This window comes from Neovison vison, chromosome 5 (genome assembly GCF_020171115.1).
Source record: "Neovison vison isolate M4711 chromosome 5, ASM_NN_V1, whole genome shotgun sequence".
Lineage (NCBI taxonomy): Eukaryota > Metazoa > Chordata > Mammalia > Carnivora > Mustelidae > Neogale > Neogale vison.
Window position 1 is genome coordinate 54525392 of NC_058095.1, and position 13492 is coordinate 54538883.

The 13492-nt window shown below is 50.0% G+C and overlaps 1 protein-coding gene across 1 annotated transcript in view; it reads right to left on the bottom strand.

Annotated features, from left to right (window-relative positions):
- UBE2G1 (ubiquitin conjugating enzyme E2 G1) overlaps positions 1-13492 on the bottom strand; it is a 107612-nt gene that overhangs the window by 11975 nt on the left and 82145 nt on the right. Inside the window, exons 3-5 of the mRNA XM_044248829.1 lie at positions 11324-11421; positions 5560-5738; positions 1780-1901 (exon numbers count right to left, since the gene is read on the bottom strand). Of these exons, the coding sequence (XP_044104764.1) occupies positions 1815-1901; positions 5560-5738; positions 11324-11421 (364 nt within the window). The 3' untranslated portion in view covers positions 1780-1814. The remainder of the gene's footprint in view (positions 1-1779; positions 1902-5559; positions 5739-11323; positions 11422-13492) is intronic.

Consider the following 13492-nt stretch of genomic DNA (forward strand, 5'->3'; position numbering starts at 1 on the left):
TTGAGTGTGCTTCTGGACGTCGGCTTGGGTCATGAGCTCAGGGTCATGATGAGCCTTGTGTCGGGCTCCGCGCGCAGTGCCGTCTGCTTGAGACTCTCCCCCTCTCCCTCAGCCCCTCCGCTGGCTTCTGTGCACACACTCTCTCTCTCTCAAAAAATCTGTTCATCCGGAGGTTCCACAAAGAAAGGGAACTGACCAGGGGACAAGTCCAGAGCTAACAGAACAGCCCAAAGAACAAGAATGTCGCAAACAGCCAAACACATGAAACGACAGTCAGCAGCGCCGGCCACACCCGTCAGAGCAAGGGCTCACCCACCCGCTTCCATATGGAAAACTTCAGAGAATTCAGGGGCAGCTCTCGAGTAAATGGAAACATTATCCTTGTGAAAAGGAGTGAAAATAGATGCAGAACTCTGGTGACAACTTGGCGTTATCCACTCAAAGTGATGTGCACAGACCCGAACTCAGTAACCCCATCCCCACACACACAGCCGGAGAGCTCTCCTCACGAATGTGCACCAAGAAACAAGCCAGCCACACCCGCTCTGGCAGGGACACAAAGCAGACATAGGGCTGACAGATCTCTCCCCACACCGGAAGACAACTGCAGTCAGCAGCGAGGGCAAGATGGTGACTCAGCAACTGAGGTCTCACATGACAGTGACAACAGTTGGTACAACCAGAACCAACACAGGCCAGTGACAGGACAAGTCTGGGAGCAGTGCATGGCAGCTCCATGCACGGCGTTCAGAGGCTGGGGGCACACTCTTTAGGACGGACCAACCAGATGAAGGGACAGCGGAAAACCGTGGTAAGCCCAGACTGGGCATGGGAGAGGAGGCTGGGGCAGAGGGGAACGCGGGGTAAAACAGGCGGCAGGTCCAGCATGACTCGTGATCCTTTACATGCTCCAAATCCTAAATAATTTTATCACGCCAACATTAAAAAAAAAGAAAGAAAGAAAGAAAGAAAGGAAGAAAAGAAACTGAGTAACTAAAATGTCACACATTTGGTCAGCGGTTCCCACCGTGTCCCCATCTATCCTAGACTCCGTACTGGGTGCAATAAAAGCCTCTGGACACGGTGTACAACCTGAGAGAGTGTATGACACAAGAGAGAACTGTCCTACTGGCCCTAATAGTAATAAACAGGGAGATAAAGACCAATGAAAACATGGAAAGTAGCAACGTCTGGGTGGCTCAGTCAGTTAAGCATCTGCCTTCGGCTCAGGTCATGATCCCACGGTCCTGGGATCAAGTCCCCCATCGGGATCCCTGCTCAACTGGGAGTCCGCTTCTCCCTCTGCCTCTGTTCGCTTGCTCTCTTTCTCTCTCTCTGCCTGTCTCTCAAATAAATGAATAAAAGCTTAAAAAAAAATTTAAGAAAACATGGAAGATGATGTTTAATGGTCTTGCCAGTTCATTACAAAATACAATCTTCCTTTAAAAAAAAATTAGGAAACGAAAATTCACATCATCCTTTGCTATAAACCACACTGAAATAGGCACTTTCCTCTCTTAACGTCAGTGAAAAAACAGAGATCATGACCCCACGCCAGTCCGTGTAACACAACTACCTAGATGAAGACGCAGAGTCTGTTGGAGCAAAACGCGGTGGGCTACACGGTTTCTGTTGAGAAAACAACAGACCACTGGACACTCCCGCTAAAAAATGAAGCTAGTGAAATCAGGCAATTCAAATATCCAAATCACACAATTCCCAAAAAACGTATATGCCATTTATCACAAGGCAAAGAGTAGGATTTTAAAATGAACTCACCCTGAAATAATGAAGTTATAGCTGTTGAACAAATGTCACTCGAAAGCTGTCTCTTGGCTTTTTCTTACACAGCGGGCAACTTTCCTTTTGAATTCTCCATTTCTGTCTTCCCTCCACTCTTTCTGTAGATACAAAAGTAACATGAAGTGACTTTATCCAAGCTCTTCTTAAAATCTCAAATACTAGTTTTAATTCTGAATGTATCACTTTGGCAACATGCACATTTTTAAAACGCTGAAAAGCTGGTAAGTTGGAAAAAGCAGTCAAATACTTTTGCCAGACTCTGCTTCGACCTAAGAGCAGAAATCACTCACGCAAGTCACCTGTGCAGGTGCGGTTCTCCTAAAGAAAGAACTCCATGAAGAACATAGACGGTTCTCATTACTGGAAAAGGTGGTCTTGCCTTACACATTAGCTCTTCAGGCCCCGGGAAGGGCTGCAGGCTCCCTCCGGAGGCTCCAGAAATTCGAGCCGACACGAAAAGTGAAATTTCTTCCAGAAGACCAAAAGCAGACGGCAGAAGCATGAAGCATGCAGCAGAGGACAGAGGTCTCTGTGGAACCAGAGCAAGGAGGGGCAGGGCCGACCGAGCAGCAGGCAGAGTTTAGACCATCACTGAGATGCAGGACTGGACACAGAGACCCAGCTCAACAGTTTGGCGTTTTCCTCCCACCCACATCCAAAAGTCAAACGCTCTCCTGAAACCGTGACAACCATTACGACGCACAGATGCGCACATATATGAAGAGCTCTCGACACAGGGCCACTAGTGGGGAGCAGAGGACGGAACTGCCTCTCAGCCTGGGGCTCAGGCGGGCTCGGGCCCTCACACCTGAGCCGAGCAGGCGCTCTGTGCGTGCACGTGCTCTCCTGGACCTGTGTGTCCGGTCGTCTGGGGTCATGCGCGCAGCACTGTGCAGAAAGCCCACGGGTTCTGGCGCAGTCTTCAAAATACAAAAGAAACACAAAAGAAAACAATGGCCTCAGAGAATGACCAGAATTTAACTTGGAAAATTTTAATTAGAACTCCCACGAGACAGACCTATTAACTTCGTCAAACAGCGACAAGATTTTATGAAAAAGATAATCAATGCAGAAAAGAACAAGCTACTTCAAATTAAGAGTAACAGCGCCAAAATGAGCATCCACCAGGGACTAGAGTCAGCAGCCGTGGAGGTGAAACCGAACACAAGAGTCAGTGTAGGCAACAGCTGCGCACCAGAGAAGCAGCGAGAACCTCTCCAATAAGAACTTGATGAAAGACAAGAGGAGAGAACGCTGCACACGAGCTCAAGCCCTGCGAGTACACACTGACCCCAGGAGGCCCCCCACCACCCAGCCACGGCTACGCCCCCTGTGGGCTCAGCTGTCTCCCAGCCGACCCCGGGCTGTCCAGGAGCAGACAGTCCCCCATTGGACGTAACAGCAGGTCAACAGCATCCTCAGACCACACTGCTGGCTGAATCGCTCGCCCTGCGGGCACGTGACCCTGTCACACCCTCACAAGTAGGGCGCATGCACAGGACACCAAGGTACTGAGAGCCCCACGGTCCCACGACTTTCATCACAGTGCACCATCCTAACTGCCCTATTTCATTACCAGTTACGGCTGTAAACCTCTCACTGAGCCCAACTCATAAACTAGACTTCATCCTGTGTATGTACCTACAGAAGAAATCCTAATGCAGATAGGGTTGGTACCCATCACTGCTTTCAGGCATCCGCCAGGGGTCTCGGAACACACCCCTCACAAAGAAGGGGGGATACCGTACAGAAATGAAAAAATCTTAAACTCTACACAACAATATGAAATTCCAAAGACCAAGAATCAGAAAAGAATATGAAGGGAACAGGGAAAACAGAGGAAGAAAGAAAAGGTCACCCATAATCAGCCACGCATCATCTTCCTCATCAGCAACAATAAATGTGAAAAGATGAATTCTGAAGAAATCTGCATTCCTCCTCCAGAATTCTACAAACTGTCACTTAAAGCTAAGGGCAGGATAAACCCTTCCAGACAGGTAAGGACCCAGGTCTTCATTCCCACCCAGCCTTCCTGAAGCATGACTCTCAGATGAGGTACAAAAACAGGAAGAAGTCAACCCAGAAAAAGGAACTGGGATCCGGGAAACAGAAGAGCAGGAAGGGCAAGTCCAAGGAAGGCAGCTGCGCAGCAGCTGAGCCGACCTAACCCAGAGCCCACAGATGGAGGGGTCCAGGAGAGGGATCACCAATAAAAACACAGGTTTCCTGGAGTAGCTTTCGCTGACTGAGAGGTCAGAAAAACAAACAGAAAACCTATGAAAATATGGCAAGGTGTACAATGCAAACATGAAAGGTAAATGAAACCATGGCTTAACTAGGAGACGACTGACTGGTTATTTCAGCAAGGGCAGCAACGGCTTTCTAGCGACAATCGGACCGATGCTGCATGGCCCATGGTGTGCAGATCTGAGTCCCGTCTGCACGGCTCAGCTCCACACAGCATCAGGCCAGGACGGCCCTTCTTCAGGAGGCCTATGTTCCAGGAACCAACTGCCTGGAAGATGAAGTGACTTCTGCAGTCATTCCTCAGATACTTGCTCTGAATTTATCCTTAACTTTAACCTTCATGAAGATTAAGATACAGTTTGTCAGTTCTGATCTTACTGCAAAGAGGTATAGCTGATCACGAATCAAAGTGAACAAAAATTAGTTCTCACTCAAAATGATGCCCCAGGATTCCTTCTCCCTCACAAGTCTCTGACAGTGATCAGACTGACATTCCACTAAATAAGAGGCTAGGATGGCATTCTGTCAATTTTTTACTTCAATTTGATCACTAAATTAAAAAACCAAAGGCATACATTTAAAAAGAGTTTATCGAACTAGTGTTTTCCCACATAGACTAAATACGACCTCACCCCAGGGTTAATCACCCATATAACAGGCAAGTAGCAAAGCGAATTTCATCTCCTGGCTTTGATACACACTAACAAAAGTTCTAAGAATGAGAATTAGAATGAAAGGCTTTTCAAAGGAGAAGAGAAGGCTGAGGCACTAGACTATGCAAAGTAAAGGAGACTAATAAAACATGAACACAGGGGGCGCCTGGGTGGCTCAGTGGGTTATACCTCTGCCTTTGGCTCAGGTCAGGATCTCAGGGTCCTGGAATCCAGCCCAAAGTCGGGCTCTCTGCTCAGCGGGGAGCCCGCTTCCCCCTCTCTCTCTGCCTGCCTCTCTGCCTACTTGTTATCTCTGTCAAAAAAATAAAATCTTAGAAAAAAACAAAACAAAACAAAAAAACCCTACATGAACACGAAATGAAATGAAATGTGGGTTTCCCAGATTCTGGATTTTAAAAAAAAGAAAACAAAAACCCAGATACAAGGAACAATACTGGAGCACACACCTGTGCATGGGACAGTATTATTGGAGGCAGACTTGTGCTGTGGTTACAAGGAAGGATGCCTGCACTCTCAGGAGAGGCGACGGAAGTATGCACACGTGGAGAGCCAGGGCATCGACAGACTCATCAAACAGGTTAGGGGAAAACAACATCTCCATAACCGGCGAATCTCAGGGGAAGAGTGTTTATAGCTATGAAAGACAGGTTCCTCATTCCTAAAAGATGAGGTTCGCGTATTTAGGGGTAAAGCTCAGTTACATCTCTAACTATTTTTGTGCAGATTGAGGAGAAACTTAACTGTATGTAAATCAATCTGCAGATACACACACACACACACACTCGTCATCAAGTGTAGAGGAAGGGGAGGAGAGATTCGGGCATGACCACCTTACCGCAGCATCAACGTTAGCAGGTGAATCTCCATTAGGGTCTGCCAGCATTGAAATGACACTAATCATGATGGTTTCCACAGTGTGAATAGGGAGCCAGCGTTCCTCTGGCTTTTCATAACCGTATTTATCTTCCCCGGGCTCATGAAGAATGGAAATGCATACATCACCATTTTTATCAACTGCAAAATTAGAGAGTAACAGTACTGTTTAAAGTATTTAAAATAACAAAACAAAAAAAAGTATTTAAAATAACATGGTTACAAATAAAGTACCTATTAAACGTGGCCCTGGCTCCCATAGTCCTGTATAAAACACTGAATATATACAGAAGATGATTTCCAAAATGGACCCTGTTCACCTTTCAGGAAGACTGCAGGTTTTACCAAACAGGATGCACGTGTCGGAGCCAACAGACACAGACATGGTGTTTCCCACTGGTGCAGGACTCCCTAGACAGCTGGCCCACAGACGGAATCTAGCATTTACATGCAGTGAAGACAATGAACCTGCTCTTTGTACATAAGTGCACCATCCAAACACCAGAACCGAGTCTCTGTGTTAATGATGGCCTAGACTCCCCACTAACTCACGGATCTACATGGGCGACAGTCAAACATTCTGAGACTCTCCTAAGAAAACAATGACAAGTAACCTCATAACATACTTTTCAAATCACAAAAAGGCAAACTTACATTTTCAAGGAAAGAAGTGCATTCAAATTTACAAAAGGAACATGTCATATTGCTAGTGAAAATACATCAACATAAATGAAATTCATGAGGCATCTTTTCCATAAAACTAGGATTTAAAATCCAAGTCATAAATTAATTGTTGTCAAAACAAAGGTGTTTCAACTCCACCAGCTCAGTTTAATCACACAGACACTCCTTATTGCTCAAACTACCAGAATCAACACAAATCTCTTATGGTGAAGTTTGCTCTACTGCAAAATACAAAATAATAGTAAAATAAAGTATGCTTACTTAGAAAATATAAGAAAAGACAGAAAAGTAAAGAAATTTTGGTGTAAAAAAAGTCCATCAAATATCCAAATCCCGTAAATCATCAATGGCAATATGTACGTCTGTTTCATTCCTAACTTCCTACCTAAAGTCTAACAGATTTTTAAAAAACATTTTATGTAATTATTTGGCAGAGAGAGAGCAAATGAGAGAGCACACACAAGCAGGGGGAGAGGCAAGCAGAGGGAGAGGGAGAAGCAGGCTCCCTGCGGAGCTCCATCCCAGGATGCTTGGGAGCATGACCGGAGCTGAAAGCAGACCTCCAGCCGACTGAGCCCCCAGGCGCCCCAGATCTGGGATCGGTATCATTCTCAAGGTTATTTTTCATCTCCTGACTTGGGTACTTCCCTGGCTGTGAAAAACTCCGGGGAAGCCGAGCCAGGGTCTGCACACACTGCTGCTCCCCGACAAACCCTTCCCAAGTGTGCACTGGGCACATGGGCAAGGAAGCGCAGACGGTGACAACCCCATGCATTGTGGGCTCGACTGGGCTCCTCTTCCCAGCGCCCCGTAAAATCTGCTGCGTGCAGTCACTAGATCGAGAGGCAAGAAAACTAACAGGCTGTGAGCACACTGCAAAATCCAACACAAAATGCTATTACCATCTCCTTTAGATAACCTCCTCACACTTTACTTAAAAAGGACTTTTTCCAAGTCATTTTCTTTGAAAACATAGTATTAAATGTTTCTATAAAACTCTATCAGAGAGAGAAAGAATCAATGTAAGATCTATTTTCTTTTATTGGAAATTACTGTCATAATCTAGCATCTTTAAATGTTTAACCTTGAGTCCTTTCATTTTAAACGTAATTTTTTTAAATGAAAGGGTTCTTAGGCTTCAGACCTATTACCAAATTACAGTTTAAAATAGGAAACACGGGTGGAGCATCTGGGTGGCTCAGTGGGTTAAGCATCCAACTCTTGGTTTCAGCTCAGGTTATGACCTCAGGGTCATGAGATCGAGCCTTGTGTTGGGCTTTGGGCTCAGTGGGTATTCTGCTGGAGATTCTCTCCCTCTCCCACTAAAATAAATAAATAAGTCTTTAAATAAAAAGGTGAAAAATAATCTGGTTTCTCTAAATGCTTTTGGGGGTGAAATTTCTCTAAGTACAGAAAATACACGTATTTCCTCTGGTGCAATGTCCGTTCTTATTCTTCACTCATTTATAGACCCAAATGTCTCGCTTTTTTTCTTGCCAAACTGCTTCTTTAATTTTCCACACGTAACTTTCACCGCTACTTTAAGGCCCCAAGAGCGGTCTTCTTTCCGCCCTCAGTGACACGAGGCTCACTTGCTAGTCCTACTCTGCATTCAGTTGCAACATTTATCTTTACTCTTCAGGCCGGGGCGCATGTGAAATTTTCTAGTTTTCTCATTCTTGCCCCTAACACCCAGCAAATAGCTAATATTGTTTCTTTTAAGCCGCTGGCAAGTGTGGACTCCATTCACGGATTCGGGAGTTTCCATCCCGTCTTCGAAACCCCGCCCCTGCGCGCAGTGGCTGCCAGCCTCGCATCCACCAGCAAACCTCGTGTAGCTCCCAGGGACGAAGCTGTGCGTGGGAAATGACAGAAATCAGCTGACCCCAGCCCCTCCGGACGCCCACGATACAGTGTCCTCTCTCCCTCTCAACCTCTCTCTGGTCCCCTCGCTGAAAACTGGCTCCCCCCCCACCAGGGCACCACCACTGCTCAGGAAACGGTCTGCACAACACTCTCCGCGGTGCTCACCGCCTCTCCCTTCCTGAGTCACAACGACCAAACCGAGCAAGGATGGCGCCCTCGGCCTCCGCTACCACTTCTTGGCGGGCTGCTGCCAACCTCACGTGCCCGCAGTCCTCAGTCCCGCCTCCAGAACGCTCCCACTCCGCAGCACTCGCCGGCTTTCTCTTGGGAGAGAACTTGTTCCTCCCATCACAGTGCTCCCGGCCCCTCTGCTGGGCTGTCCTGACAGGGACCACGAGGTGCGATGAGGGTGCGGGGCACGGTGACCTCTGACACGCCCCCATCACCCTGACGCGGGTCACTGCCAAGGCCCTACCCTCACGTTCACCCAATGAAGCAGACATGGCCAGGACGCCTCGAGAAAACTCCGGCGGTGCCAGCGGCTCCGTGGCTGAAGCGTCGGCCTTCGGCTCAGGTTATGATCCCATCATCGGTCCTGGGATCGAGCCCCGCATCGGGCTCTCTGCTCAGCGGGGAGCCTGCTTCCCCCTCTCTCTCTGCCTGCCTCTCTGCCTACTTGTGATCTCTGCCTATCAAATAAATAAATAAAATCTTTAAAAAAAAAAAAAAGAAAAGAAAACAGAGCACACGTAAGCCACACACGGCTAGTTGCACCTCAGAACCCCGTTCCCGGCCACCGCGCGGGGATAGAGACGCACGACAGTGGCGTCTCACGCGCTCACAGAGCAGTGAACTGTCACCGCGATCCGCCCCGAAGGCGCGTCAGCCGGAGAGAAGGCACGTTCACATCAGCGCTCTCTCCCCGAACTCTGCGCCCTTCCTCGAGCAGGGGCAGCACGACCCGACCTCCTCGCTCCAGGTCTGCCCGGGCATCGCGCCGCTGGGCTCCTGGGACCAGCTCCGCGAGGCACGTCGCCGCCCTCACGAACGTGCGGCTGAGGGGAGCGGGTTACCCTCGTGCGGCGCCGCGCCCCGCTGTTCGCGCCGGGGGTGGGGGGGTGGGGGGGGCTGTCGGGAACGCAGCTGCTCGGACCGCTCCAGGCAGGTGCTCTGCGGGCGCGTGTCCAACGCTGTGGCTTCTCGGCTTAGCCGCTGTGGCTGAGCCCCCAGCCGGGAGCACTGGAGCTGCGCCCACGCGCGTCTCCGCCGGCACCCCACGCCTGCTTCCGGGCGCGTGCCTGCGGCACTACCCAGGCCGCTCGACCTGCTAGATCACGCTTGGTTCTGCAGAGCCGCGGCAGGCGGGCTGTCGGCGCCACGCTCCGCCCTCCCTACCGCCCCACACCTGCAGCGCGGGAGAACGAGCCTCCACGGCCACTCGTCACTGGCCGCAGCGCGCGGAAACCCACCGCAGGCCTGCCGCCGCCCAGCCCGGCCTTCCCGCCCGGCGCTCCCCGGCGGCGGGTTCCCGCATGAGACAGTCACGACCGCCGGGGCTTCAGAGCACGGGGGTCCCGGGAGGCCGAGCCCGAGGAGCGCCGTTCAGGCGGGCATCCGCGGCCCGAACTCTGCTCGCAAGCCGTGCCCTCCACACGTGCTCCGGCGCACCGCCTGCGGCAGCAGTGTCCCCTTGGCAGCCCAGCACGTCCGCTCCTCCCACGCGCGGGCCGGGCCACCCTCACAGGGGCCGCAGCTCCCAACCCAGCGTCCCCAACCCGGCGTCCCCGCAGCGGCCCGCAGACGCCCCACGGGTGGCGCCCCCGCCTGCCCTCTCTGCAGTCGCCTGTTCCACTGGCCGCTCGCCTCCGCTCCCCTCAGGTCTGAAGCGTGAACGTCCCCTCGTCCCGACCACACACACCCCGCGTCTGCCGCCGTCCTCATGCCGCCCCTCAGCTGCCTCCCCCATGGCCAGTGGCCGCCGCATGCCGCCTGGGCTCCTGTCCACTCCTCCAGCAGCTTCGGCCCACGGCCCAAGATGCACCAGGGGACGCAGCGACGGCCGGACAGACGGCCTGAGCCTTGGCAAACAACGGCTCCACAGCCCGGGGCCAACGGGGCCGCTCGGGCATCCACACCCCACGGACACGGTCCGCACCGGCCGCCTGTGGGAGACACCTGCCTCCCTCAGTGCTGCCACAGGAGGAGCGAGCTGTGTCCCTCCCCAGGACACCCACCAGCGGGCGCGGTGCGGGGGCCCCGTTCCCGGTGGCTGTCCCCTCACCAGTCCATCTCCCGAGACCCGCGCATCTCACAGGCCACTGGGCCCCGCTATGCCCCAGTCTCCATGCCAGAGCCTTCATGCCCGCCCTCCTCGGAAGCAGACAGGAGCCCCTCTCCCGGCGATGCAGCACCAACTCGACATGCAGACTGCAGCCCGGCACCAAGTCAGAGGCCACAGCTCTCCTCAGGAAACACTGACCGCCAACACACTCAGCGAGGAAATGCGTGGGCTCCAGCACACAAAACAGAGTGCTTTGGCCAGCACTCTGGCCAAAGTCCAGAGAGACTGCGCATCAACACATGGATCCAGCCTAACCTCGGGCTCGTAAAGTGGGTTTTAAATGGGGACACGTCTTTGGATAAAAATATTCAGCGTCACCACATCTCAGGCACAGCAGGACTGGGCGCTTTCCAGAGCTTCCAACATGCAGTACGCATCTCATCTGACCCTGCCGGTCACTGACGAGGTGGGCAGGACGTTCCCTGCTTAGCAGCTGGTCTAGGGAAAAAGTTAGGAGCTGCCCATGGTCTAAGAGTGAAGATGAGAAATATAAATTTTAAAACCAGGTGTGGTTACTCCTATGCTCTCTGTAATACCAATGAGTCACCTAATACCTTGGAAATTATCTCAGTTACAAGAGCTGTACTCACGTCAATTATCACCCAGTAACTTGTCTCTAGTCTGGAACATCAGGATTCTCAAAAAGAGTTGAAAACGAAGAATAAATATTTTTATATGATCTCTATTCCTCCTGTTGTTCTAAACAAACTAATACAAGGCCATGTGCGTAATGAACACAGTGAACGTCACGGAGAACTACATCTTTCTTACTGACCTTGGAAACCTCAGTGACAGGCCACCACATTAGCAAATGTAAAAAACTTGATAAACTTACCATTTGGGTGCCAGATCTCTGTAATGAATTTCATTTTAGGAGGCCGGAGGGGATAATCTTTTGGGAAAGTGAGATGAGCCTTAAAAACACCACCTTCACTGGAAGAAAAAAAAACAAGTTCTTGCCTGTAAGTTCCCGCGTATCAAAGGACAATTATCAGACAAACATGAAGCCATGTGCAAGCGCTGACACTAGAAATGAACTGAATTAATAATCTGGATCTCAAGCAGATCATGGACTCACACACTCACACCTGCTATCTTACCGGACTCCCACCCAGCCAGGAAAATGAAAGAAACAGTTGGCTAGAAACAGGCAGCTGTATCAGGTCACATGACTGCTGTGCTTCAACCTTTATCAAGTCCCACTGGCACTTACATCAAAGTCCAGAGGCTTATCCTTGCCCGTCAGCTCTCCCTGCTGACCTCCAACCACCACCATTCCCCCCATTCCAGGCCGTCTTCTCTGCTCTTCAAGCACAATAAGCTCTTTTTCACTCAGAACTTACACACATTTTGTTTGTTCCCTGTGTGAAAAGAGGTGCTGACCTTCTACTCATCCATTCATTTATTCATCTCATCATTTAACAAATATTTCTTCAGCCTCTACACATGAGACACTAGCAGTGAACGAGGTATAAGGTCTATCAAAAAGTTTGTATTCCAGTGACTTTACAAAGCAGTGCCGTCCAATGCAGCTTTCTGCGTACTGAAGACGTCCCGAGTCATACTGTCCAAGGTGGTAGCCACAAGGCCCTTGAAACAGGGCTGGTGCAACTGAGGAACTCAATTTTTAATTTTTAAAAAAGATGTATTTATTTATTTGAGACCGAGAGAGAGAGAAAGTGCTTATGCAGGGAAGGGGAAGGGGGAAAGAAAGAATCTCAAGCAGACTCCCTACTGAGCACAGAGCCCAGTGTGGGGCTTGAACTCATGACCCTGAGATCATGATCTGAGCCAAAACCAAGAGCCAGTCACTCAACCAAATGCACCACCCAGGTGCCGTTGAATTTTTAATTTTACGTAATTTAACAGCACATATGGCCAGTAACTGCTGTATTCGTGCAGTCTTAGGTCAGTGCCACTTAGGAACTGTACTCGAAGAACTGTCAAAGCAGTACCAGTCATACTGTGTCAACAACAAACACCAATGAGATCAAGTCAGCCTAATGGGGCATATGACTGAGTTCCTGCGTTATGTCAGTACTAACCATATCCTAAGCCTGAAATACCCGTCTCCCCTTGTCCTCATTTACAACTCGGCTTTGGGGCCCCTAAGTGGCTCCGCAGAGTTGGTATAAGCATCGGCCTTTGGCTCAAATCATGATTCCGGGGTCCTGGGATCGCGCCCCACGTTAGGCTCCCTGCTCAGCAGGGAGTCTGCTTCTCCCTCTCCCACTGCTCCTCCCCTGCTCTGCTCGCTCACTGGCTCATAGGAGTAAGATCTTACAGAGAGAGACTCAGCTTCAACGTTACCTCTTGAGACTTCACTGGATTACCTAGTCCGAACTCTCTGTGGTGCCCCCGCCACACTGACCCCCTCCATTTCTTTACTCTAACACCTATTTGCACACCCTGTTCTCGTATTGTTCCGTGTGCACTCCTTCAGAGCAGGGCCATGTGAGGGTGTTTGTTTCGGATCCACTGAGAAAGACAATTCTGGCTCCTCAAATGGCTTTCATTCACTGAACAAAGAACACTGATTACCTACCTGTGTGAGGAACTCTTTTATGTAAAATAATAAAACAGAGAAGACATTAGAGATGCTTGGTCTCGAGCACTTAACCATTTTGGTAACAGAAGAAAGAATCAAGCAAAATACCACTGACAGCCCCCTGGAATGGTCTGGGTGATCTAGTACTAAATGTTTAAACAGCCACGTGTCTATAGGATAAGCCCATTTGTCCTTACAAAGGGAAAATGGGGGAGTGTGCCTACACAACACAGAGAGAAAACCACCTGCAGACACAACCCCAGTACACAGCAGTGGTTTTTTTCTGGGGCGCGGGATTATGGGCATCTTTTCCTTTCTGCTTTGTACATTTCAACACAGATAGAATCCTAAGCACAAGTAAGTTAATTTTTATTGCCTTTTTCTGAGCATAAAGGATTTGGGGGGAGGGGGATTTAAAAACAGAGAGGCAGATCATTAATACCAAATACCTCTCGA